Source organism: Clarias gariepinus, chromosome 4 (assembly GCF_024256425.1).
Source record: "Clarias gariepinus isolate MV-2021 ecotype Netherlands chromosome 4, CGAR_prim_01v2, whole genome shotgun sequence".
NCBI lineage: Eukaryota > Metazoa > Chordata > Actinopteri > Siluriformes > Clariidae > Clarias > Clarias gariepinus.
In genome coordinates this window covers 34404041-34431597 of record NC_071103.1, presented here as the reverse complement: position 1 = coordinate 34431597, position 27557 = coordinate 34404041, and the positions used below count along the sequence as shown (strand labels likewise).

General features: G+C 36.4%; 1 protein-coding gene across 2 annotated transcripts; it reads right to left on the bottom strand.

Annotated features, from left to right (window-relative positions):
• Positions 1-256: 256 nt before the first annotated feature.
• snx16 (sorting nexin 16) lies at positions 257-27151 on the bottom strand. 2 transcript variants are annotated; one of them, XM_053495412.1, is made up of 8 exons: positions 26964-27151; positions 21364-21845; positions 10892-10978; positions 7574-7722; positions 6057-6126; positions 5290-5426; positions 5065-5181; positions 257-2902 (listed from the first exon to the last, which is right to left on the bottom strand). In XM_053495412.1, exons 2-8 carry the CDS (start codon positions 21715-21717, stop codon positions 2800-2802), a joined length of 1017 nt encoding a protein of 338 aa, XP_053351387.1. In that variant the 5' UTR covers positions 21718-21845; positions 26964-27151; the 3' UTR covers positions 257-2799. The 2 variants fall into 2 exon arrangements, with proteins under 2 accessions (XP_053351387.1, XP_053351388.1); XM_053495413.1 differs by having other exon boundaries at positions 257-2899.
• Between the last annotated feature and the right edge of the window lie 406 nt (positions 27152-27557).

Here is a 27557-nt window from a genome sequence, read left to right as displayed (position 1 = left end):
TGCAGCATATGAGTAATGCCTAACTTGATACAAATCAATTAAATGATCAGGAAGTCTCCAGGAGGTGGTTTAGACATGTAACTTCTGACACCTAGTGGCAAAACCAATAAGGTGTGGAGATAAAAGAGACAAATCCATACAAAAGTTATGACAACTTTTTATTAACTTTAACAGATAAAAGATATTGTTACCAGGTGAACCAAATATATTTTTTATAACATCTGCAAAAAAAAAAAAAAAAAAAAGAAAGAAAAAGAAAAAATGCTAAATTAAAATCAGATAACCTCTTTTTCCCATGTGGTTAAACAAGACGACAAAAAAAAAAAATGTCAAGAATGAACAAAACTTTAAATTGCATCTCCTAAACAGTTGCATAAGTTTCATTTATTAAATGTATTATTTCATGAGGCCTCGTCTAGGAGTAAACAGTCAACCTTAATATGGATCTGATCATCACTAGTGTCGAAAAAAACAACAACATTTAATCATCATATATAACAATCTGAAACATTAAATGTTTAGTCACATTTAAATATGGAAAGAGTACGATCCTAGAAATCACAATAACGGCCGAGTGACCTTATTTGTCAGTAGCCACGTTAATGATTTGACTGTAATATTTGGATCGTTTAAATCCCTAAGGTCACCTCAGCTGTCATTTGGCATCAATCCTAAAGGAAGGGGAAATAGAGAAAAAAAAAACAAAAAAAAAAAAACACAGCAACACAACATGTCATGTATTTGAAATGACATAATGGGAAGAAAGGCAAGGCACTATGTTAGCAGGGAAGTTGATTTCGGGAGGATCTGCACGGGTCGTGCTCGTTCCTCACTCACAAAGACACACAAATAAAATAAGCGTGTATACACAGAATTCTAGTTCTAGATAAAGGCACTGTGCTTCAGTTGAAGGTCTACGCAGCATTCAAACGTATGGAAGCCTTGCCTGCTAGGCTAAACGCTGGCACCGTATCTGACAATCCCAGCAGATATTAAAGTGCAACATGTTACCAGCGAATGCCTTAAACATATTGTGGTCCTTGCACAAAAACAAACAAACAAAAAACACCCGTGTGTTATTTCCAGGCTATTGGTATTGTTTTCTTCCTTTTCCATGACTTGTCTTGACGCTGACGAAACTTCGAGACCACACCGACATCGAAGCACAACAAAACTTCACTGATTTTGGACTGACCACGTTCAATTATTAAGAGGATCAATTAGTACATTCGCAGCCATCCAGTGAGTCACGTGACTAATTGCAAATTGCTTTCGCTGTGCGTGAAATAGCTGTGAGCGATAATAGTCAGCTCTCTCTTCCTCTCTCTGTTTCCTTTGAGAGATACTTCTATATCTATATCTGGTTAATCAAATGACGGGAGCTGATTACTTGGAGCTGTAGCCTTTACTGCTTTATACACAATACCATGTTGTGGCACGCACCTTAACTCACATTTCTAAAAGTTTACTTAGTGTCAGACGGCAGCAGGAAATTAATAATAATAATAATAATAATAAACACTAATCACTGCAGGTTTGTCAATGTGCATACTATTTTTCACTCCTATACAGAGCTGAATTGCATTTCTTCTGTGAATGAGGCAAGGATAGTGCGAAGTGAAGAGACACACAAGGCAAAACTTAGACTAGGGAAGTCTTAAATCTGACAGCTGGGAATGACCTGCCAACTGGAATATTTAGACATCATTATCATTATCATGATCATCATCATTTCAAAGTCCTGATGAAAAGCCAGAAGCAGCAGAATTGAATCATTATCATCAGCAGCAGGAGGAGGACTGAGTTGTGGTGGGGGGTGGGGTGGGGTTTAGGGGGGATCATCGGTCTCTGAGTCCGTCGAAAGAGTGTCCTTCCTGAGAAGATGACTGCAGTATCTGCATTCGCCACATGGGGGCTTCACTCCACTGTGAATTTTAGAGCAAAGGCAGTTTTTTTTTTCTCTGTCTCTGGATTGTCACACAGTGAACCGTCATGACACAAAGGTGCCAACATTATTAACAAGAAAATCCTAGCAGGCAAAAATTTGTGTTATTTAAAAGAAGAAAAAACACAAAACCCTTCCATGTGTCAGTTTTTTTTTTTTTTTTTTTTGCCCATGTAAACAGAAAAGCAAAAGTCTGCTGTGTGCGCTACTTCATAAACAACAACTTTGTTCTGTAAACTAAGTAAAGGTCCCGGCTGCTTCTTCTTTTTTAATGGCTCACAAATCCATAAGACAAAGTTCACACGGATAAAAGTGGCAGGAAGAAAGGCAAAGCTACCAAAAGCAAACGTTTTTTTTTTTTTCTGCCCAGGGAGAAAAATGGAAAAAAAAAAAAAAACATCTCCTATAATTAATGACGTAAATGTTATGGCTAAACTGTACATGTTGGCACCTCTGCATGATAAGTTAAATTAAATAAAAAGTTCGTCTTCGTCCGTATGTTTGAGATGCAGTCTATGGCTGGATGTCAGTGGTTAAAATTCAGAAAGTCTCATCACATGGACATCTCTCGAAGCAGATATTCTTAATCTGAATTAATGTTCAGACATTCTGCTGTCTCTATATGGAGTGGTCATCCATAACGTCTCTTTGTCTCTCTCTCTCTCTCTAAACCAGAAAAAAACTCATGTTTGTGTCTCTCTGAGATGATCAACTGTGAAATTAGGATAGACTATAAGCTCCATGAGAGAGTGCAAGTGATGGGGAAGAGAGACAAAAGGAGGAAAAGAAAGAGAGAGAGAGAGAGAGAGAGAGAGAGAGAGAGAGAGAGAGAAGGTGCAGTCCTGATTCCTGATTCATTGCTCCACCTGAGTAACCTGGATGACTGGAGGTGAGCTGCTGACGGTCGGGCCGCACCAACATGCCGAGGAGCTCCGAGATGCCTGCTGCTCGCAGCTGCTGGAAAAAATGAAATAAACAATAATAATTACAGAGATAAACTGATTTAATAAATAACATACTCACGAGTCACCTCCAGATACGATATTATCACGATACAGCGTTGCTGATTAAAATTGCGATTCTCTAAATATAATATTTTTTTTTAAATATCCCTATTCGATATTACAGTTTTCCATAATTTTGTTACAATTTTAAACCTTTAAAAAAACTTTTAGCGAGTAATTAAATGTAGCTTGTTTCTCATAACATTAGTTTTTAGTATTTAGTTCATTAGTATTTAGTTTAGTTTGCATTTAAATAATAAAAAACTAACTTCAAATACAAGAGTTTAACATTTAATTTAGACAAAAAGCTACAAAAATATATACTTCGTAAAGTCCATAAAAATGTGGATAAGGGATGAAAATGTTTAAATAGTTCAGAGTGCACCACCTGTAGGATTATAAAGAAACAGCGACGCTTTACCTCCTTAAACGCCTCCAAATTATTAAAACTTAACTTGACAGAATGGCTAAGAGCTTCTAACATGAACATGCGGTGCTTCTAATGCAGTATATTGGGACTAATTGGCGCGTGCGGTATTTTAACACTTGTGTAAGCATGTGTAATAAGTGTGTTTGCGGCCAATTTGCTCACAGTTTGTAGAAAAAGGCATTTAACATGTGCGTTTTTTGGTAATGTGACGCCTTAAAAATGCGTTTCTGTTGCGCCACCAGAAAACTTCTGCGATCTGAACAGTATCGTTTATATCTGCTTTATATCAGCTGATCACCGGTCATTACCCCCCCCCCCCCCCCCCCCCAAAAAAAAGACCAAAAAAAAAAAACACAGGTTGCTCTGTCCTGAAGCAACCAGCTCACTTCCAGGAGCTGCTAAAAATCCTTTAAAGTTTAAAAACCTGTGGACAAAGATTTCTAATAAATTTTGACTTGGAAAACGCAGGACAGATAAATGTATTTGTCTTAACCACTTTTTATTTTTTGGTGAAACACCAAAAAAAACTTTTTATTTTTTGGTGAAACACCAAAAAACAAAAGTTAAAAAACTTTTGTTTTTTAACAGTTAAATTTTTGTATTTGTTTGTAAGAGGACTGAGTGTAACGTAATTTTAATTCTCCATTTCAAATTTAATACACATAGCAAAATCGACAATAAAGTTGACGTTGACTTCAGTGCTCCTTAAGATGCTCAGAATTAATACTGCCTTCACTCCAACTGCTTCCTTCTCCTCCATCTTCTCTCCTCTTCCACATGTCCTCTGCATGAGCATGAATACCCACTGTTCATGTGTGTGTGTATTTGTGTGTGTATTGGTTTCTCAATTAAAAACAGGCAGTTATCAAATCGTTATGAAATATTTGATAAATGTATCGGATTAGAATTGTATACTGCACCTATAAATTTCAAGCCTTCTCTATAAATAAAGACATCCATCACAGCGAGTTGAAAATAAAAACCCAGCTCGATAGGAGTTTACCCGCTCTTCAATGCACTCACAAGACATTTCCGCAATAAGTCACGGGACGATTTACGAATCTATACGCAAAAAAAAAAAAAAAAAACCTCCCTGATCAATAAAGCTTTTATAGTATTACAAAAGCTGGGTCTTTTCTCAGCAATCACATCACACTGTGTATTTACATACAGTATCTTGCATTTTTTTTTTTTTTTGGCATGAAAGTGGTATACGGAGAGGAAGTATAGAGTTTGGCACCGTGTTTTGAATGTAATGACGCACGAGGTCCTGCCTAAGGTATTACTGTCAGTGCAAAGCACTCAAGATGCATCAACCCATAACCATTAGCCAAATTGAGTTAGGAGATTGTATTGTGCGGCCTGAATTCTATAAGGCGTTTAAGGTAATTTGTATTGCTCCTAAGATGCTCAGGCTGAGTGAGAGTAGAGCTTCAAGGTTGGCGGTGTGGGGGTGGGGGTTTGGAAAAATAAGTATTGTAGAGGTTTTGAGGCATGAACTCTTTAAATCTGCCAACTGATCAATACGGACGAGACGTGTGTTAAAGCCATGTGATAAGGCCTCTGTCCTAAAGCAACTGGCTCACTTCCAGGAGCTGCTGAAAATCCTTCAAAGTTTAAAAAAAAAAAACTGTGGAAATAATAATAATGATAAAAAAAAAGTTTAGGTGTTAAAAGAGACATACCCGCTCTCCTCTGGCATGTCCTGGTCCGCCTCAGCTGTAGAGCTCTCTGCATCCACACTGCTCTCGCTGCCCTGAGCAGACAGACCATACGGGCTCTCTGGAGTCAGAGACTCACCACTGAAACACACACACACACACACACACAAACCATGGAGTTAAAAGATTTCTCTTAGTGCTGAGGCGAAGTGAAATAACAGAGTGAAGAAGTAGATCCGATGCCATTACTTGATCCTCTTCTCGAGCAGGTGGATGTACAGCTCTTTTTCCTCCAACATCTTCTTTAAAAAACTGATCTCTTTCTGCTTTTCCAACAGCTCCTTCTGCAGACGATAGTTACCCTCTTCTAGAGTCTCACAGAACGCCTGAGGGCAAAAAAGGTTTGTACTATTAAGGAAAAAAAATAAGTACTATTTCAGCAATGCAAAAAAACGCAAGACCACAAAAAGACTACAGGTAGTTCCCGACTTACAAACATTTGAGCTACGATTTTCCACAGATGCGAACGGACCGCAGTTCTACTTACGGTTCAACCGCTGAAGTAGCTCACGTGTATCGTACAAAAAATATAGACACTGCCGTGCACAAGATACTAATATTTACAATTATATACAATATTTTCAGTGTGTAGTAAAAAGTAAATGTGTATAATGACTAATGTCTGTCCTGAAGTAGAACAATCCTAATTATGGAAAATCATCAACAAAACAGAGTACACAGTACAATACAGTGGAAAACAGCTCGGAGACAAAATGACATCAGACATGACAGAGACAACACTGTTACATTTCTGTCAGATTCATTGCCTTAGGCAAGGTTATGATGGGGAAAGGGGACAGAGGTTTGACAATGTATATTTGTGTCAAAGGCTTATAAGACTCACTTTGTCTGACCTAAGAATAAATCGCACGTACGAACATGCTTCCGGAACAAAACTTGTTTGTAAGTCGGGGACAAACCTGGATATCTTACTTACTATTACTACTACGTCTTACCCGACTCTCCTCAAGACTGTCGAAAGGTCCTGGAGGCTCGTCTAGACAGAGAAACTCCCTCACCGCAACACTGCAAACACACACACGGAAATATCTGTAATGCCAAATCTGAGCTGAAAGTGTTAACACCCATATGAAAGAATCAGTCATATGATTAATCATTGATTAATTAGTGCAAGTCAGAAAGTGGCCATAATTGAGATGTGTCACAATTGCAGTCATTGTTTTGACTTACTAACTCTTTAATTTTAATTATTTACTCATTATTACAATTTACTTTTACATTCAAAGAAGTACATTATTTTAAGTCACTAGCTTGTTATTTTGACAAACTTATTCATTCGCCTTAGATATTTGCCGTTTCACCTTATGTACTCGTCATTTTGACTTATATGCTTGTAATTTTGTCCTGGGTGCTCATCATTTTTATCTTAGATACTTTTTTCTCCTTACATGCTTGTTGTATCGACAATTGGGAGAGAAATGAGTCAGCCTCTACGATTTTCATAAATCAGTCTGGAAGCACGATAATAATAATAAAGAAAATGTCTGTCCACAGCCTGAAACAGCTCTGAGACAAAATGGTGTCCGTTCAAGCGCGCAGTAAACACTATGTAGCGTTTACATTGTAGATTTGTGTCAAAGCTGTATAAGACTAACTTTGTCGGCCTTAAAAACAAATCCGACTTGCAAACGGGCTTCCAGATATCTAAAGTCAAGATGATGTACATAATTGTTTTTAGGCCATGCAGACTCATAATTTTGCCTTAGATAATTTTCATGTAGACCTAGTTAAGTTATTTCACCTTACTAATTTATTAAAATCGACACAGTTACTAATTTTTTTTTGCCCCGACCTGATTACTTGTTATACACATGGAGGAAAGGGTAATTTTATCTTATTTCACATCCTGTCCATAGAAGTTTGAAAACAATAATAAATAGCTAAATAATCTAAAGCAAATTTTAAGAATGATGTCCTTTGTCTCATCTATTAAATTCACACATTTTCTTTTTTTGTCAGGGGTGTAAACGATTCTGAAGTTGACTTGAACTTGAAGTAGACTTAATAAGAATCCTGAATAATAAATAATGAATAACACTGCCTATCTTTAATAAGTGTATTAAATAGGTGCTTGTGGCTAAAATAGCCTTATTGCTCATAAAGCTTTAGATGATGCATGACCTGAGATTGATAAGTGAAGTCGTTTTTCTTCACCTGATGAGTGCATGTGTGTGTGTGTGTGTGTGTGTGTGTGTGTGTGTGTGTGCGCGTGCGCGCTTTATTAGCTGAGCAGAGAAGAAAAGCCTGGAGTACACCAACTGACTAAATACCAAAGGGCTCCTAAATTATGTGATCGGGGCAGAATGCCAAGTAAGCTCAGGGCACGGAAGGAACAGTGTGTATGTGTGTGTGTATTTTAATGACCTACTTTAATCAAAGTGAAAGACCAAGTGCGTACGTTTTAACAGGCTGATCAAAAAAAAAAAAAAAAGTAACACGTCTGCATGCTCACCAGTTGGCGATGTCTTTGTGAGCCACCAGATTCTGCAGAAAGGCCTGCAGGCCTAACTGTCTGTCCTCCAGGAAGTCGGTGTCGTAGTTATCTTTAAACCAGCGTTTAGGTGGCAGAGAGAGGCGGAAACCAGGGAACATTTCCTTTAACTGCAGAAAACATAAGAGATGTAAATATTTTGATAATCACAGACAATGCAAATGATTTCTCTTCCCTCTTACAGCTTAATAAAAAAGTCATTTCTTTTTACGACACATTACGAATGGCTGGCAGGACAAGACTTGGGATTAGAAGTATAGTATGCAATGCAAGTCGAGGCTTACTGGGTGTTTTGAATCGTTTAACATTTGCTTTGTTCAGTCATATAATAACGACAACATCGTAGCCTTGGGTGTTTGTTTCTATTAATAGCTATTTTCTTTCTGTTTATATATGACAAAGCTTTAGTATTTCTCCAGCTGACACAGAACAAGAACAATTCAACAATGTTCATTTTTCAGGACATCCTACTGACCCAGAGTTTCAAATAAGCACCTATTGTATTTAAGTGGAGCTGCAGATGTGTGTGGTTTTGGTTGTCATGTGGGAGTAAGCGTTTGCAGGTAAGAGAAATGAAACATGCTGGTAATGAGAAGCTGGCAGAGTCACTTATAAATGCCAGAGTGTACAGTGACACTAGAGTAAAATGAATTCCTGAACCATTAGACTACTTTATGCTCTGTAACATAAGCCTGGGGGGAAAAGAACCAGCAGGACAGGATGATACTTAAACAGGATGTTATTACAGGAGAACTAACTCTCACACTTCAGGAGAGAAGAGAAACATATCAACACCCTGACATTCCTGGTCCTGGCTCTACAACCTGGAACTGCATTCTTAGACAATTTCATATAGTTGATCAAATATTTATCTACCTTCCTCTCTGGAAGCAGGTCTGAACGCTGGAGAAGTCAAGTGATGAACTTATATAATAATAATAATAATACTAACACTACTACTACTACTAATAACTGTTTTGTGACAGTTTGGGATCGCTTAAGTAAGTTTCCTCTGGAACTAATCTATTCTCTACTTCATACTGTCCTAGTATACATCTCATCCATTTACTTTGGTGTGGGCTAGTCAAAGTGCTGAATATAATTAAGATGCTGTGGCAGGACCTTAAAAAGGTGTTTCATGCTTGAAAAACCTCCAATGTGGCTAAATTACAACAATCCCGCAAAGATGAGTGGGTCAAAATTCCTCCACAGTGATGAACCAGACTTATCGAAAATGCTTAATCGCAGTTGTTGCTGCTAAGGGTGGCCCAACCAGTTATTAGGTTTAGGGGGCAAACACTTTTTCACACAGGGCTATGTACAGTAGTTTTGGATTTTGTTTTCCTTCGATAATAAAAAATCATAATTTAAAACTGCATGATGTGTTATTCTTGAATAATATTTAAATTTGTTTGATGATCTGAAACAATAAAGTGACATTCATTAAACATGAAATATGCAAAAAAAAAAAAAAAAGAAATCAGTAAGGGGACAAACACTTATTCTCACCACTGTATATCCATCTTATTTTTATTATTTTTATATGCATTATTACTGCATCTCATTTGCAAACTGGCAGACTCCGGACATGAGACTCCACGACTTCACATTTTTGATAAATTTTTTATTTTATTTTTAAAATAAAATCAAATTTCTGTCAAGTACATCAAAGTCAGCCCAGTCGATCTGTCTGAGGAACATTTGAGAAAACTTTTAATAGCATTCTCAAAAATTAGAAAAGTCGATGCTGAAAACTAAATTTTAAAAGATGAACGGGTGGAAAAATTTACACATTTATTCTACATTTGCTTGGAGTCTGTTGTGGTTTGCCAAAACTGGAAACATTAAACACTATTATTAGCATTGATTCACGTCTTTAGTTATGTAACTATCCCGAGCTTACACTAGCTGTTGGGGAGAGGACTTACTAGACCTCATGGAATTTTAGTTGAGGACCCATGACCTAGACACAATAATACTGAGTTAATAAGCTATAAGCTAATAAGCAAGGTTGGCAGGCCAGGAGTAGAAGGAATCGAGCTTACTCTTTGTGGATCCAGTACTTATCGTGTCATAAAATATGCCAAAGGTGAAAACCCATTCGAAAGGAGGGAGCTATTGTTATGCTGGAACACAGCTCTGCTCTGTTCATTAAATGCAGTAATAAAAGAATAAACGGCATTGTTCATCACTGCTGAAAAGCTTCTGCTTTTTTCGACCGAGAAAACACAAAACATTCAAACGGGAGAAATTTTTCTTTCAACACACAGGTGCAGCGCTTTATTTCCTCCTGTTCCTGATCTCTGACCACTAAACCTAAGATTATTTACTATATAAAGAAGTAAAGTTTGGTCACATGACAACAATTCGGTGGTGAATCAGAAAAACGCTTGTTCTATCATCTAGAGATCGCGAGTTTAATCCCTCATTGACAAGAGGTGAAAGCGTGAGAGGGATGGCGTAGATGCATTCTCATGTCAATCACAGAGACACTGGGTTTGCGTCCTAACGCTGAAAAAGACGAGGTTGGCTGGCCTTACATTTCTCATGATGGCGTTCACTCTTACAGATTGGTAGCCGTTTCATCGTAATCAGTCCATTTAGTTTTTTTTTTATATATACATATATACAAAACTACAGAATGAACTGAACAGGTGTGTTTAGCCAAGCTTGAGGTAACATACAGTATTTGCTTTGTTTCATCGCAATTAACACAGGTGAAGAGAAGATATGCTACTTCGAAATTGTAACAGGAAACGCCCTTATATCACATAAAAAAGTAAATAAAAATAGACCTTAAAAAAACAATTAGTTAATCTCAAAACTCAACAGAAGGCGCTGTAATTTTTTTAAACCAGGTTGCGGCACATCTAGAAACAATAATGGAAAAAAGTTTTAAAAAGTGTAAGGAAACATGTGTAAATTATAATTATCAGTTTGTCCTTGATAAGAAATGTTTATGATTCTTAATGTGTTGGAGGTTTTCTCGACAAATTCTGTTCAAGTATAAAAAAATATAAACCCATAAAAAATCATAAACTAAGAGGTGATAATTAACCACAGCCAACTGTGCAACAATTTTCGCACTGAAATAATAATAAAAAAAATAAAGCTTCTATCAATCTAGTCTGTACATGTGTGAGAACTAAAGTGTCAATGCTTTTCACTGATAAGGCACAGAGTGATGTGACAGTCCCCTGGTTCATGTCCTGGAACCATTCTGTAAAAGCCACAATTTTATTTTATTTAAAAAAATATTAAGAGTAAACAATAGCCGACCTTGTCGTTAAGTCTGGAAAAGTCGGTGTAACGCCGGAACACCACCCAGCTCTCGTCCTGCGTCTTCTTTACCAGAATCTTGTACACCTGCCACAGAAAAAGAAGAAAAAAAACCCCCACAAACTTTATGAACTTTCATTTCATCATTAAAGCATATTAATAATAATAATAATAATAATAATAATGCACCCCAAAACACACAGTGCTACAGCTCTACCCAAGAACAATCACCTCCCTAACACAAAGGCAACAAACAACTGCAATGAACACAATAAGGGTTTGTCTGGAAATCCTTTCTCAGTAGGTCAGTAGGACAAACAGGAAGAATCGAGTACAGTGATTTAATTTGGAGTTGCTGGGGAGAGCTTGTGAATGTGTAGACACAGATTTGTATATTAAAAAAATAATAATAATAAAATAATAATAATATTCCACACACACTAACTTCACACATTCAGTAAATTCTGCAGTAGGTTTATCAGGGGCTGGGCACACAGCCTGGCTCAGAGTGCCGCAGGAGTGCAGAACAGAGCAATAAATCTGATTTGGATCTGACAAAAACAAATACGCACGCCAGGAAGCTCACATGACACTGTGCCTGGTGACTAGGGCAAAGTGAAACACACTCTCACAGACACACACGCTGATTGCTGTAGAAACCTCAGAAGTGGGTAAATACACATGAAAAACGGAAATATGAGCTCTCTCATGCAGACATGTTAAGAAATGTGATTTATTATTATTAAAGGATTGTATCTGTCTGCCTGAATATGAAAACTGAATGGGGAAATAAAGTTTGGAATTATTTTCTGCATTCTAGAACAACACTAGATTATGAACTACACTTATGGCATTGGGTAAAATAGTAACAACAAGAGTTGGTTGTTAATGTAAGACATGAAGGTCAGCTGTTCTGGAATAGTTTTTGTAAGAACAGTATTGTGTCAAGTGCGTTTGCAAAACCCATCAAGCTCCATGATGATGAAACTGTCTCTTATAAAGACCTTCTTAGGAAAGCAAGACCAAAACGTTACCTCTGCTGCAGAGGAGAAGTTTATTTAGAGTTCATTCAGATTAAAGCCGTTATGAAGGATTCACAGAGCGACATCTCAATATTAACTTTTCAGAGGAGATTATTGTACATTTCAGAAGCCATTACTATTGTTGTACAAAGTAGAGAGTAAAGCTGGGCGATATGGCAAAAAAACTTTTTAGGATTTTTTATAAAGTTTGGCCAATTGACGATTTTTTTTAAAATGTGTAAATAGTCAACTTGAAACATTACAACAACGACTACTCCACAGGTCGTTGCAGAAAAAAAAAGTCTTTTCAAGCTGCTTTGCTACTTATTTACGTGTTTCAGTGAACATTCGGGGAATAGCTACGTCTTTGAAATATTTGCGGCTCTGCAACTTATATCTGGATCAGCAGCGTGTAGCATTTTTATGAACCCCGGCTTTTTTCGATGGTGTATATGGAAACCATGTCCTAAGCGGTATGAAACGCCACAGTATCTGTAATTTCTTTCCATCTGAGCGCCTTTTTGTCGTATGGAACGGAACTGGAAAATGATACCGCTAATGACATCTGGCGTTTTTGCAATTTTTGGTGGACTTACCTTATCTCTTAACTTTGAACATTCTTCCCATTCAGCTTGGTGCCTTTGTCGCAAATGTTGGAATAATTTAGTGGTGCTGCCACTGGAACTGACTTTCTGCATATTTTGCATTTGACAAAAGTTTGTTGGACGCCTAAACTTTTGAAATCCAAACTACAGAGGAAACGTTACTATTGTAGCCTATTACATTTGTTCATAGAGTGCTCTACTCTCACAAGTGAGGGGTTAATTAGGCGCGCCATCATGTGGTCGGACAATATTGCCTCTTTATTCTGCCATTGGCGCAATTACAATTTTTCAATTTATTTATTTATTTATTTTAAATCGTGATACCTCGATTTAAGAAAAAATTAAAACTTAAATACAAATTAATAGAAAAAATCAAAAGAAATCTGAAACGATCCTGGAACTACAAGCTGCGTTCAGACTTTTGACTGCTAATATATATTTACATTTCATATAGAAGTGAAAACTCATTACAAATAACAATAAGCTAATTATGCACTTGAACACAGTAATGCTCTCTAATGAAAAAAAATAATAATGTCACTAAGCTGAGTCACTTCAATGTCATGTGCATGGAAGTACAATGAAATTCTTACAATGCAGACTCAATAAGGCAGAGATTTCTCTGGAGTGAAACAATCTGTGCAGCTATAATTGTTTTGCTCTTCTCATAATTTTGTCTTTAAAAGAGAAGAAGCTGTGACACATTTTATACATACAATTGTGCTCAAAAGTTTGCATGGCCGGAAAGAAACTGTTAAATACTGCCATTTATTTGAAAAATATAACTGATAAAACTGGCAAAATTTATATATTTTTTCTTATTTAGGGATCGTTATCACATGAAGTCATTAATTATTACATAGTTTTAAAACCTAATGTTAACTGAAATCATGGTCTAAAGCTGAAACAATTCCTTGACTAACTTGAGTAATTCGATTACAAAAAATGATCGAGTCAAAATCTTCTTTATTAAAAGTTTCTTTTAATAAATTTTAAAAGCTTGGATTATGTTTTTGCACAATTACTTGTTTGGCGTGACACAGGATGCAAGCCCCCAGTAAACACAGATGAAGAAGCAGCGCTTATGTCAACCACAAAGCGGAAGGAGATGCAGACAGTTAGCTGTGTATTAATTTGATGGAGCGTCTGTTGTGGGCTGCAAAATGGAAATGAGTGATAAAAATATCAGCGAACCAAGAGAAGAAGAAACCAGCAAGAGAAAATGACAGAAATTGTCAGTAAAGGCTTATATGTTATGCCTGAGTTATAAATTTAAAAACTTTTAGTTCTTAAAGAATAGTTGCACAACTTTTTTGTTTTTGTATAATTATTTATTTTGATGTAAGCCTTAGTTTTTTGTTACTTAAAGTCATTTGAAATACATTTTTTTTGTTTTTGCATCTGAGAAAAGGCATTAAAATAAGAATGTATGGCACTGTAATGCACTTAATTTCTAACATAATCTTAGTCAACTTTAAGTTATTCCTTGTATTGTGAATAATGATGTTTATTTTTGATAAAATGCGGTATGCATTTAAAAAATAAAAGTAGATTTTTTAAAAAGAAAACCAATTAATCTTTGTTTCTCATATATTTAACATTGCTGTTTATTTAAGCAAAATAATTTTTTTCCGATTACTCGATAAAATTTTTGGTAGAATACTCGATTACTAAAATATTCGATAGCTACAGCCCTAGTTTGGTCACATTATATAAACACAGGCTGACACACACACAGGTTTAAATGGCTATTAAAGGGGAATGTAAAGCTGATGTCCGCGAGCTGTTTTACACGGTGCGTCTCTTTGCTTTTGACCTCATCCTATGTGTCCTTGCATGTTTTATTAGGTTTGCATGTTTCTCCCTTTACACACAATTGTTGAAAGACATTTGTTGCATGTCACGGGTGTCAGAGTCCTTTGTTGTAAAATACAGCCACAATTCAAAACGTTTAGCTTTAGGCGTTTTTAATTTCAAGCGTGTTTAGCTTAGCAAGCTAACGCTGCCGTCATAATCAAGTGCTTTTACTGCATTCACGCAGACAGTCTCATTTAACACGTTGCGCTTTTAAGATCAGAATGTTAAAACAACATGGACTCACGTTACTAAAAAGGTTTGTATTATTACAGCTTTCCGACTTGTGCGCATTTGGCAGTCGGAAAATAATTTTTCACATGCGGTGAGGGTGATGATGCTTCTCACATGCATTTCAGAAAACCAAAGGACAAATATTTTAATTAGGGCTGCACGATATTAGGAAAATATGCAATATTGTTGTTAAATATTGCAATAACGATATTTCTTGCGATATACCATTTCCCTAGAGAAATGCATTTATTATTATTATTATTATTATTGGCTATTTTTTAAAAATCATTCATATATGTAATGATTATACTAAAATGAACAGGTAATAGATATTCGGCTGATGTAATTACATCTAATTCAGGCTAAAAAGAAACTATATGTCAAGGAAGTTGCAAATATTTAGACTTCAAAACACTATGAATGACTTAAAACCCTCAGCAGATATTCAAATTTTTGGTTTGCTGTTACCATAGACCTGCCAACACATATGAATTACTTTCAAACAATACTTTTTATTTACGTGTAACCATACACTCATCAAGAGTGTTTTAAAACAAGAGCATCTTTTAAACAAAATATTTACTTTGGCTTGCCTTTTTTTTTTTTTTTTTTTTTTTTAATAAAAATAAGTATTATTAAACCAAAATTAAATAAGAAAATATTATTAAGTTTAAAGATATAAGTATAAAGATATAAGCGAGTATAAAGATAGTAAGGGCCCATCTGATTGGTCAAATTTGGACACACAAATGCTTGGCACATAAATAAAATTTCATTAATTGCAATTCTTTGCGATACAGATATCGCGTATACCATTATCGCGATAACGATACCTTTTCGAAATATCGTGTAGCCCTAATTTTAATCCGCTTCTTAAATGTTAAAGTGGCTCCGAAGTGAGGCATCAAAATCTGCGGTCTAATTCGGTTCTAGTACAAACTGGTAGGTACTGGTGCCATATTGGCACAGGGTTTCGCTAAACTAGAGTCTAGAAAATGTACTAAAACTATGTATTTTTGTACTGTGTTGAACAGCTGCAGAGATACTTTGCAGAGAATTTAGTACATTTTTTTTGTTTTACCTTATTTTACTTTTCATCATTTCTTTATTTAAAGATATTTATTGGCAAACATTGGAACGAGACTCTGCATGGATTGGTGGTCACAACTATGAGGTCCTTCTCAGGTAAAAAAACATGGCTGTGCAAAAGGAGCTAAACAAAGCAGCTCTTATCTTATCTTCTTATCTTTAAGTATTTGCTTTGGATCAAGTACCATAGACATGTTTGCTTGTAAAGTCCATAACACTGACTATACAGATCAATGTTTGAAGAGGACAAAAAGGAAAAGTTGGTTGCCGAGGAACTTGTAGAAGCCGAATTTAGTGCAAGATATAGTGATGGAAATGACTAAGGAGCAGCCAATACCATAATCATCACGATACCTACGCTGTGATTCGATTTGTATTGCGATTTTTTAACTGCAGGGATTTTACAAATATCCTGATCCTATATTATATTATTTTTCCTCTCATTTTGTTACAATTCTAAATAAACATTGCAAATCATTTTCTCCTCATCACACGGAATGCTTTGCTGCCCAAGTAGGGATAACTGCAGGCTGGAGCAATAGGCGTGCCGAAAGGTCGGGGTGTGCCGAAGGGTAGAGGGCATGTCGAAAGAAACTGGTGGGTGAATGGAGCTTTTGCGTTGGCCAATCAGCGTGCCGAAAGGTAGGGGGCGTGTCAAAAGCTAGGGGGCGTGACGAAAGCTTTCTTATTGGTGAAAGGAGCTTCTGCGTTGGCCAATCAGCGGTAATCCTATTTATATGTAAGTACCTTTAGTTTAGCGTGGAAGAACATGGCGGCGGTAAGGCTTGGTGTGGTTAGTCAATATAAATAATAATTTTTTTTTTTCTTCGTCATTTAATTGTTGTCGACAGACACATATTACTGTGAGACGAAACACTGACAGGTTTTCCCTCGAAGTAAGGGTTGGCAGTTTATATCGGTGTCCGTTTTGCGCTACAGATGTTTTTAGGGCTTGTTAAATGCTTCAGGCTTCGTCATTTTATTCTGACCGAGAGTTTGAAGGATTCTGTTCCATGGACAGCTACTACAGCATAAATAAATAAATTAACAGATTAAGTGTACAGGTTGGGTGGAGTACACTCTTAAACGGAGCAGCTCTGCCTCTAAATAAAATGTTTACTGAATAAGTGCCACTTCAAAGGTTACTAAACTGTACTCCTCCTCCTCTTTATTGTGGTGTTTTATAAACCATATTTGTCCTTATCATGTCAAAGTCAACGTTATTGTCAATTCTGCTAAATGTGCAGTGCATACATTCCAGGCCACAGTTGTAAATAAGAAACCTGTTCTTAATCTGTCTTGCCTGGTTAAATAAAGGTAAAAAAAAAAAAAATACACATAGAGAATTGCTCTCAAAATGAAACACAAACTTGGAGAACAACAGAGTTAGGATAATTATTGAGTTACTGTTCTGCAAAAAGGGACAGTTTACAACACAGAAGGCTGATATGGTGAAAAACGGAACAGTACAATAAGAAAAGTGCAAGTGTGCTCATTTTAGTTGATTAAAGTGACATTATAAAGAGCAATATAAATGTTTTTAGTTTTTAAGCACTTTTAGTAAAACTACAGAAAAACTGTCAGTTTAAAACATTTTATATGACTAATTCTGTAACTTTTTTTGGTCTTGTTTATTAAGTTAATAGTATTCCAAAAATATTAAAATTATATAAAAAAAATTATGACCAGTTTGTGGTACTATATTCTTTTAAATAGTTGTAATTTAATTTTGATTATGTATAAAAAATAAAACTTTTTGTATTACAAAAAGGATTAGTTTTAGACAATATGAAAAATGATCCAATAGGTATAACAATTCATTTTATTGTTATTTTCCGGTCGGAGCTATATATCCCTTTTAGCCACGACCATGACTCAAACGCGCGAGGATGACGTCAGTAACCCGTGGCAACGCAGTGTTTAGAAAGGAATATTTGTAATATCGATATTTTACAGGAAAAGAATGGAATTTTAAAACAGAGGATTATGTTGGCTGCATTATTTAAACGCATTAGAAAGAACAATAGTGTTTAATATTAGCCTTTAAACAGGCAACTTGTGCAACCAATCATGAAGAGCTTTCGGCACGCCCCCTACCTTTCGGCACGCCCCAACCTTTTGACACGCCCATTACTCCGATCTGCAGCTACCCCTGTCTCTTGCTGCCTGCCAACATCAGAATAGTTTAGAGTACACCACCTGCAGGATTATAGAGGAACAGCAGCATTTTGCCCTCAAATGCAAACAAATTTATAACAATACATGAGAGATGCCTCAGATCTGCCCTGAAGAGATGAAAAGTAAAAACACATTAAAGAGAACATATTTTTTTTACATCAAACTTAAAGCGACAAACATTTGACTTATCCAACTTTGATCTGCATTGATTTGCTCGGCTCCTCTGTCCTACAGACACAGACAAGTATGAGAACAGCCCCGTTCCCCCCCCCCCCCCATACAAACTTGCGCATCAGTTAGGCATTTAAAGAGTGTAAGAAGACATGGCTGTTCGTGCTATTGAACCTATTTTGTTTTAGTTTTAAAAGTAAAATATTAATTCAAATTAACTGAAAATAAAACTACGGAGCCCCTTAAGGGACATGGGTGGGGGGAAAAATTAGGATCCCCAGTAAAGTTTTTCGAGATCTCTCAAACATTTTTTACGTTTTTCATGATCGCTCAAACATTTTTAAGGTTTTTCGATATCTCAAATATTTTTTTTTAGTTTTTCGATATCTGTCAAACATTTTTAAAGTTTTTCAAGATTTTGCAAACATAAAAAAAAAATAAAAAAGAAGAAGAAGCAAACAGGCAGGATAATACTCGGATTAAAGTTACACGTGCACAGAAAGAAATTGCAGAGTTTTACTTTCAGCTTGGCCTAAACAATAAAGACTTTAAGTTTGTACCTGGGCCACTTTCCTTTCTGTATTATTTTAACGCTGAAGGATTGATTCTGATGTAGGATTGAGTCCCATAGTCTCTCTTTTCTTGTAATTTCACACTCCCACCCCCACCAATGTCCTGTAGACAAGTGTTCAACAATAACTAAAAGTTTACTGAACTGAACCTTAATGGTTCTAAACCAGTGACACAGAAATATCTAGTTGTTTAGTGTACATGAGAAAAACATACTTATTAATGACAACATGTCTCCTTGGCAAAAAAGCTGGGTTTCTAACTTGCATGAGGACACAAAGTACATGCAATAATATCAGATGTCATTATTTTATGCGCAATGATATCAATATCATCATAATCCTTATAATACTCAGCCCTAGTGCCAGGGTTAGAAAGCTCAATTTAGAGCAGAAAAAAAAAAAAAAAAAAAAAAAAACACTGGCGGGCAGGTTGGACTGCTTTATTTGGGGTATTTCCTGGTGCATCACTGGGTGAGGCAGTTAAGAACAAACAACAGTAGGGCAGGTGTGAAACTAAAAGAGCTCTGAACGCTGCACTGAACGCTTTCCAAAGCAGCTTGGTGTTCCTCTGGAGGCGCGATCACGTGATCACACGTCTCTGTGGAGGAGCTGCCTGTAATTAATGGCAAGCGGATGGAGGCGTCATTCATAACGTGGCACACGAGACTTTAAAATGTGCACTGATGTTTCTTCTGACTAACTAAAGGTCAGATATAAACATGCATTTAAAAAGTATTTACCCCCTTCCTGATGTTTTTTTTGTTTTATCTTCACCATATCGGTCAAACCTAAATGATTGAGATTAACACAAAATGAACTTTATGAAAATTATGGTTTGACCAAAAAAAAAAAAAAAAAGCTGACCAAGCCTGCCTGGTCCTATGTAAAAAAGAAATTCTTCCCTGGGATTTTTTTTGGAAAGCGGAAGTAAATTTCACTTGCCACACCCAGGCCTGATTACCGCCAGAAATCACTTACATAGCACCTGTCTGACAAAGTCAAGCTGGCTTAAAGGTCTAAAAAAGAAAGAAACATGATCTAAAGAAATTTAAGAACAGATAAGAAAAAAAGTAATTGACGCATCAACTTTTTCACGGTAATTAAGTCGTCTTGTTCCGCCTCTGATTAGAGTTTATTAACACAACACGAGAGCAGCTGTACCCAATTCCCACCCGTCTCTCTGTTAGTGCTCTCTCTCTCTCTCTCTCTCCCAACAGGGGTGGGTAAAAACTATCACGCGCTTCCTCCGAGAAGTGTGATGCCAGCCGACCACATTTTCGATCTGCTGCTTGTGCACTGGCTGGGGAATAGTGTAACACACTCAGAGGGAAGTGCTGTCCACCTTTACTAGAGATGCACATGACTGGCGAGTGTTGCCCCCACTGCTGATGTGAGGGGGCAGATATGCCTCCCTCCCTTCCTGAGATAGCGCAGCATTAATTTAAATCCAGAATAACACCATGAAATTCTTTAAGAGTCATAATGAGAGTGTCTTTCCTTTTGTCAAACCATAACATTTAAAAAAATATTTTTATCGATGGTTGCGTTAATTTATACCGTAATTATTTTCATCAGCATACAGTTAATGTCTTACACACACTAAAAACTAAAATACTACAGTCTGAACAGAGACATGCATGTACAGCTCTAATTGTGATATAACAGACTGTAATACTGTAATTAAACTTAAGCAAAGTCATCACGCTCCATGTGTACACACAGTACACAGCCTGAACACATGCTTAAAAACTATATTGAGCTTTTCCTGGTAATTGTGATGCTCTACTTAAACACAGGTTTGTTTGTTGAACTCAGTGTGGTGCTCTAAGTGTCTCTGTCAACACCACACACACACACACACACACACACACACACACACAGAGTTACTGTCATCCTCCACGAGACACTATGACTCATCAGATCTGCAGCTGAAACCGAAAAAGTAATCACTCCATCTACTCCATGAGCTATTTAAAGGATCCAGGAGAGAACATTCCAGAAACTTACCACTGATTGAATAGAGGTGTGACTATTTTGCATGCATGTGTGTGTGTGTTTTGAATTGGTTAGAATGTGACACTCTCTCTGTATCTCATACCGTGTGGGAGGCTGAACTGAATATATTTTTTATTTTTAAATAAATAAAAAAAATTGTGAAACCAGTTCACTGTCAGTCCAATTGAAGAAAGATCAAACCCCGAAGAAGCTGAACATACAACTGATAGTTGAAATTGGCGGGGGTTACGTTAGTTTATAAAAAAAATAATAATAAAAATAGTTTGTTTTTTTTTATAATAAAAAAGAAAAAAAAAATTTAACCACAAATTTTAAATCTGCGTTTTTCCTCTTCGATTGCTTTGTGTTCTCTCTACAGTACTAAACAATTTATACAGTATTATATTTTATATGGAAATTTAGCTGATTTTAGGTTAATATTAATGTTAGAAAATTAGTAAATTTCTACTTTTCTTAATAGTTTAGCGTTAAAATGCATGAAAAATTATATATTGCCAGGTAAAAAGGCATAAAAAAAAATCACAGAGGATATTTAATATTCTTCATGACTTTGCTGGGATTTCCGCAAACAATTATTATTTAGGTTCTGAGGAAAAATCTCCGAACGACTAAGGTCGCAAACCCTGAACCGTGACTTCGACTGTAGTTACTTTCTCATAAGGTCTATGTACACTTTAAACAAACTGCTTGTTTTGACACACACCTAAAAGAATTCAGGGCATTTGTCTTACCGTAAACTTTGCTCTCTCCTCCATGACCTCGTAGCCGAGCACTGTGGGAGTTATGGGTCTCTCCTCCCACCCTAGCGATTGCGATGGCGTATCCGGCCGTGCGCAGCTGGAAAACTCCACCGAGGACTCAACTCCGTTCATTCTGGCCCTCGTTACAGGACTCTGACACGAAGCGATGAAGCAGCTCCCATGCCCGCTTCTTCCCAAACTGCCGTCCTCTGCTGCACCTTTAGTGGAAGAGGACTCTGAACTGCTTGACGCGCTGCTCGATGCCCGTTTGGGTCGTCTGGCACCGGAGGACCCTGGAAGTGCTCGAGTGATGGGCACAGGCACTGGCACGAAGGGTGTAGCCATTCGTCTGGAAATCCTCCACTTATCTGAATCTGTGCAATACCACGACTGCTCTCTCACCTGCTGTGGTTTAGCACGTGGACTGTCTTTAACCGCATGTGCATGAGGAGGGGACTTGTCTCCAAACCGCGCTGTGAGACAAAAAGACACAGGAGAACTTACTCGTCAGTAACAGATACGCATTTTATTAGGCATTTCAAAATCCTGAATTGTAACAGTAAAGAGATTAGAGACCTTCTCCTTAAAAGTTTCACAATTTCATTCATGCATCACCACACTGACTGCAAAATCGCTATTAAAAAATTATTTTTGTTACTTATATATGTTTACAATTTAGGGGGTAATATGTCGCAGTTCCTCTATAATCCTACAGGTGGTGCACTCTCACATTAAATTCACACATTGGCAGGCAGCATGGCATCTTATTTTGAAGGAGCAAATTATCAGTGGTCAAGTTTGTTTATAATTGTACCGAAACATTACAAATTATATAAATTAAATTAGAATAGTTATAAAATTGTGATACTAACGAAATCATAATACAAATCGAATCGGCACCTGAGTATCGTGATGATGTTGCATTATATCATAATGGGTGGCCCCGGTGATTCATGTGCCTAGTATGGGCTGTTACTGTTTAAGTAATTCAACCGACTGATTAAAAGAACGACTCGAGTGCATAATCAATTAAATCTCATCGCTCTAGCATTGTACTGCAAATGTGCATTTGATTGTTAGTTTAAAAATTATACGAGTTTTCCTTTCATAATCGATTCACACTTTAAAAATTGTTTAGATAATAGTATTAAAAAAAGTTTATGAATGATGAATTTCTTAAAAACATAACGTTTACCAAAAACACAAATCATTTGCAACTTCTGCAAATACTTATATTTTGTGAGAGTATCGCTTCTTTTTCTTTAGTGTTTCTTTAGTGTAGGTAGCAGCTACTGGACTGGAGTGTGGCACAGAAAATTATCAGAGAAATTATTATCATCACTTTATACGAGATATTACATTTAAACGATACTTTTATCCGTTTTTAATACTTCAAAACCTGAAACAGAAATATAGCAGTGTGAGAGAAATCAGGTGTTAAAATCAGAGTGCTACCGAATCAAATCGGAAAATCACAATGCTCAGAAATCTAATGGAATCGACAGTCTAACTAACTACAACTCCCAGCTCTACACAGCGCACATTAACACAACCACTTTGTTTTATTTGTCAGTGCTGAATCACTGCAGCGTCTCTGCCAAATCATACTTCTCTGCCAAGCCTACTTGTTTTATTAATGATGTGAATGATTTGATCCTCTTTAGTGGACATGGATTTTATTTTAGAGCTCCACCGGATATAGATGGAGCCAAATGAACTGATCTTATTTCAATGATAAAAAGAAAAAGAAAACATTATTTCCAATCTACAGACCTCTCAGTGATTTATTTTCTACATTCTAGAACAAAAATGGAGGTTTCGAAACTATGAAATAACACATAGTTAAGTAAAGGTAATTAAGTAACAACAACAACAATAACAACAACAGTCAGTTGTTATTTTAAGACCATGCACCATGATGAAACTGTGTATTAGAAATTTGCATGTGTATAAGGCTGATAACTGCGCATGCTCACAACACAGCTGTATGTAAGCATATTTTAGTAAAATATACTTGTGTATGCAGCAATGTAACAATATGATTATATTAATTAACATAATATTAACCTTAGTGAAATAATATAGAAGTAGGCAAAGACACAAGCACTTTAAAATACATTTTAACTTTAAAATATACCAACTTGATTTAGGTCAGCGGGACTAGAAGCTTCAGAAGCTTCATACGAGTCTCAGCTGAACTTTGGAAAGCATTTTTGCATGGAACGAGGGTTGTGGAATTTGACCTGAATTACTTACATTGTACTCACTTTCTGAGGGACAAACTATAAAATTTGAAAACTCTAAAATTTATAGCAACCAGGACCTTCTGTAATGAAACTTATAATCAATTTTGATTTGGATTTTTGGAACTAGCTATTCCTTATAAGGAATAAGAGCATCAAAAAAGTACTATACTATGCAATTGATTGGTTAAAGTTTCACAGCACACTCATCAGTGACCCTTGTGCACATATTAAACAAGTTAAAAAAATATATATATACTTCTTGTACAATCAGTTATTATTGATTAGTTGATTAAACTGTTCTGTAACTTTTGGTTCACTACGAAACTAAAAAGGCACTACAGAACGAATGTGTAAAACAGAAAATTACCTTAGGACCCTACAGAAATGTAAAAAAAAAAAAAAAAAATTTAAAGCTCTCAGTTAATTATGTGAACAAATGAATAAACTTTTCCTCTTTGAAGTAACAATTATACAGCAGTTAGTTCCAACCTCTAGTGTCCTGATCGGGTAAGAGGTTTTCCACAAGTCGTGATAACACACAGTTACAGCACTGGGCCGTTTAACTATACGCATCACTCCTGGTCCCAGGTAGTCCAAGAAATCATTAATTACACTAACTGTCGTTCACAACACGGGTGAATGAAGGCCTTCACAGTCCACAGTACTGTGGTAAGAGCAGCTTTCTGCCAAAACCCACATTCAAAACCAGTCACTGTAGCACGCCTCCATTTTGTTTTATTTACTCATAAGGCGAAATAGAAGGCTAAGCAGCTTCTGACACAAGACTGAATCCCAAATCCCTCTTGTAACCCCTACTTACTACTTTAAATGTTGAAGTGATTGTACACCCTAGATAACGCACCAGCTTTTAGATTAAACCCCTGAACCTGGAATTTTACTGGGCTGAAATTTTAAAGTGGAATTGGCTAAATAATACCTTCAAGAAGTAAAAACAACTTTCACCGCTGTTAATCACAGAAACAGCAAAATAACTGGTTAAACAAACAAATCATGATCTGTTGATAATAAATGGTGTTTGCGAAACCGTTGTATAAAAGCAATATCACACTCAATGTCGTGCCTACGAACACATCACAGCCATGTTGATATTCATCACAACAGCATTCCTCTTGTGTAAACTGCTTAATTGTCCTTTAAATAAAAAATTTTATTTACAATTAAGCACTGCGACTTTTAAAAATACACATCCTCCTCCATGTTCGAACTAACATTTCAACTTAAATTTTTTTAAATTTAATTCACCTAACCTTACCAAACAGCACTGTTTAGCTTGTTTCTTCATGCAATTATACGCCGCTTTCAGACTCGCTGGTTCAACTAAAGTTAGCATTAGCAATGACCCTCATGACATTTTAAGTGCCCTTGGACAGGCAGCTGCCTGAAAAACAAAGCTGCAACTGATGACATGTACACACACACAAAACTGTCCTCAAAGTGAACGACTTTTACTCCCACACACACACACACACACACACATACACTAACGAAATCACTGGCTCATAGATTACATAAACTGTCTGAATAAAGGATTTTATTTTTTTTAAATATAACTAAATAACTTAAGTACTTAAGTAGCGGTCCTAACACGTTAGATTACTCGTTAAATCAAAAACGTAATCACGTAACACGTTACACCAAACACTGGGTGGTACACTCTAAACGATTCACACATTTTTATCCCAAGTTTGTTTAGAAATAATAATTATGGCGGATGACAGAGATACAAGTTGATGCTCAGTTAAATGTTAAAACTCTTGTATTTGAAGTTAGTTTGTGTTGTTTAAATGCTGCGCTTGTTTTTTGAGTAATGGGCTTAATTTAATTTATCATTAAACGTTTTCTAAAGATTTAATGTGATAACATTCAAAATTCAAATTCAAATTCAAATTTTATTTGTCACATACACAGTCATACACAGTACGAAATGTAGTGAAATGCTTACACGACCGCCAGTGACCTTAAAAAGAGAATTAAAACTTATAAGTAATAAATATCAATAGAAGAAATATGATAGAAAATTTAAATAAAAATTTACTAGAAAAAATAGAACCTGAAAATAGAAATATATTGTACACATAGTAAAACATCGTATTTTGTAAAACATCGTATCTGGAGGTGACTAGTGATTCCCAGACCTACTTATATATATATATATATACACACATGTAGTGCCGTTCAAAAGTTTCGGGTCACTTGCAAATTTCTTTGTTTTTGTTTAGTGATTTATTTTCTACATTCTACAACAATACTTGGCATTTCAAAACTATAAAATAACACATATGGGATTAGGTAATTACATAACAACAAAAACAACAGTTAGTTGTTATTTTAAGACACAGAGGTCAGCCTTTCTGTAATGATTCTTGCAAGAACAGTATTGTCAAGTGCATTTGCAAAATCTGTCAAGAATCAAAATAAAACTGGCTCTCATTAAGGCCATCACCAGAGGGCAAGACCAAAACCTACCTCTGCCGCAGACGAGAAGTTCATTTAGAGTTATCAGCCAAAAAAATGACCAATTAACAGCACCTCAGATTAGAGGCGTTATGAAGTCTTTACAGAGCAGAAGTAGCAGACACATCTCAATATCAACTGTTTAAAGGAGATTAATGCATTTTTGGACACCTTCAGCGTTCCTTTACAATGTAGAAAGAAATAAAAATCAAAACGATCATGGAGTCAGAAAGTGACCCCAAACTTTTGAACGGTAGTGTGTGTATATATATATATAAAAAAGTGTCTAAAAAGACACATGTGCCAACAATAACAACTAAACTGTGTAAAAGTGGTGATCAAAAAGCACATCAGAAAGCTGATTGACAGATTTTCGTCACGTGACCAAACCCAGAGGCAACTTGACAGACCCAGTAATAAACCCCAGTGTCCTCCCTGTTTAAGCATTAACTTCATTACACAAACACACTAACCCAATACTTGTTTATCGCACAAACACTTTATTCACTGTAACGTTAGTCTAATAAACATATTTACCTCCTGACTGCATAACAACTTTGCTAAGATGAGAAACAAGCTAGTGCTAGCTAGCAACTTTTTCACCCAAAATGACCCTAGTGTTAGCTTACTGATGTTTTTGTAGAAGAAGTAGAAGGAACAACATAATAAACTAACACAAAACATGTTTTATTTATTGAAAAAAAAAAAAAGAAAAAAAAACAAGTACTGCATGGGTGTCGTGTTTATCTTAGCGTACAGTCCTAAAGTAAACAGTGAGAGTAACGTTAAAGAAGCTAAGCTAGTGCTAGTGCTCGTGCTATTGCTAGGTAACCCAGCTAACTCTGTTAGTTTAAATAAAGTCCCACTCACCGGCACCGGTCCGACTGCTGACACATCAGATATCCGTCTAAGAATTAACTCCTGTCCAGCTAAAAAGATTATTTTCCTTCCAAGCTGCCAACATCCTGCTGAAATCACAGAGAAAGTGAGGGAGAGCGAGAGAGAGAGAAAGGGAGAGAGAGAAAGAGAGAGGTGTTTTGCAGCTGCACGCTTCTCTCCTAGAGACACATTACAGCTCTGAGGCTCTGCTTGCAAACCAAACCAGACTAGTTGCCAGATCGAGTAATACTCCCACACGAAGAGGGAAGAAATTAAATAAAAGTGTGATTCCACAGTTATGGGTTTGACACTTGGAGTCATATTTATTTATTTGTCTTCTATACTGCTTATTCTGAGTACAGAGTGTATGAGGCGGGGTACACACTGAACAGAGTAACATAATTTGCTTGTTTTTGGACTGTGGGAGGAAACTGGAGTACCTAAAGAAACCCCACCAAGTACAGGGAGAACATGTAAACTCCACGCACACACCCCCAGAGGTGGGAATCGAACCCTCGACCCTGGAGGTGCGAGGCGACAGTACTGTACTAACCACTGCTATTGGAGTCATATTCCTAAAGAAAA

Excerpts from the sequence above, each read along its gene's own strand:
- snx16 (XM_053495412.1), bottom strand. The coding sequence starts at position 21,717 with ATGGCTACACCCTTCGTGCCAGTGCCTGTGCCCATCACTCGAGCACTT. Across the intron at positions 7,723-10,891 it reads TTTCCAGACTTAACGACAAG|TTAAAGGAAATGTTCCCTGG; the intron begins GTCGGCTATTGT and ends TGTTTTCTGCAG. Across the intron at positions 5,427-6,056 it reads ACAGTCTTGAGGAGAGTCGG|GCGTTCTGTGAGACTCTAGA; the intron begins GTAAGACGTAGT and ends TTTTGCCCTCAG.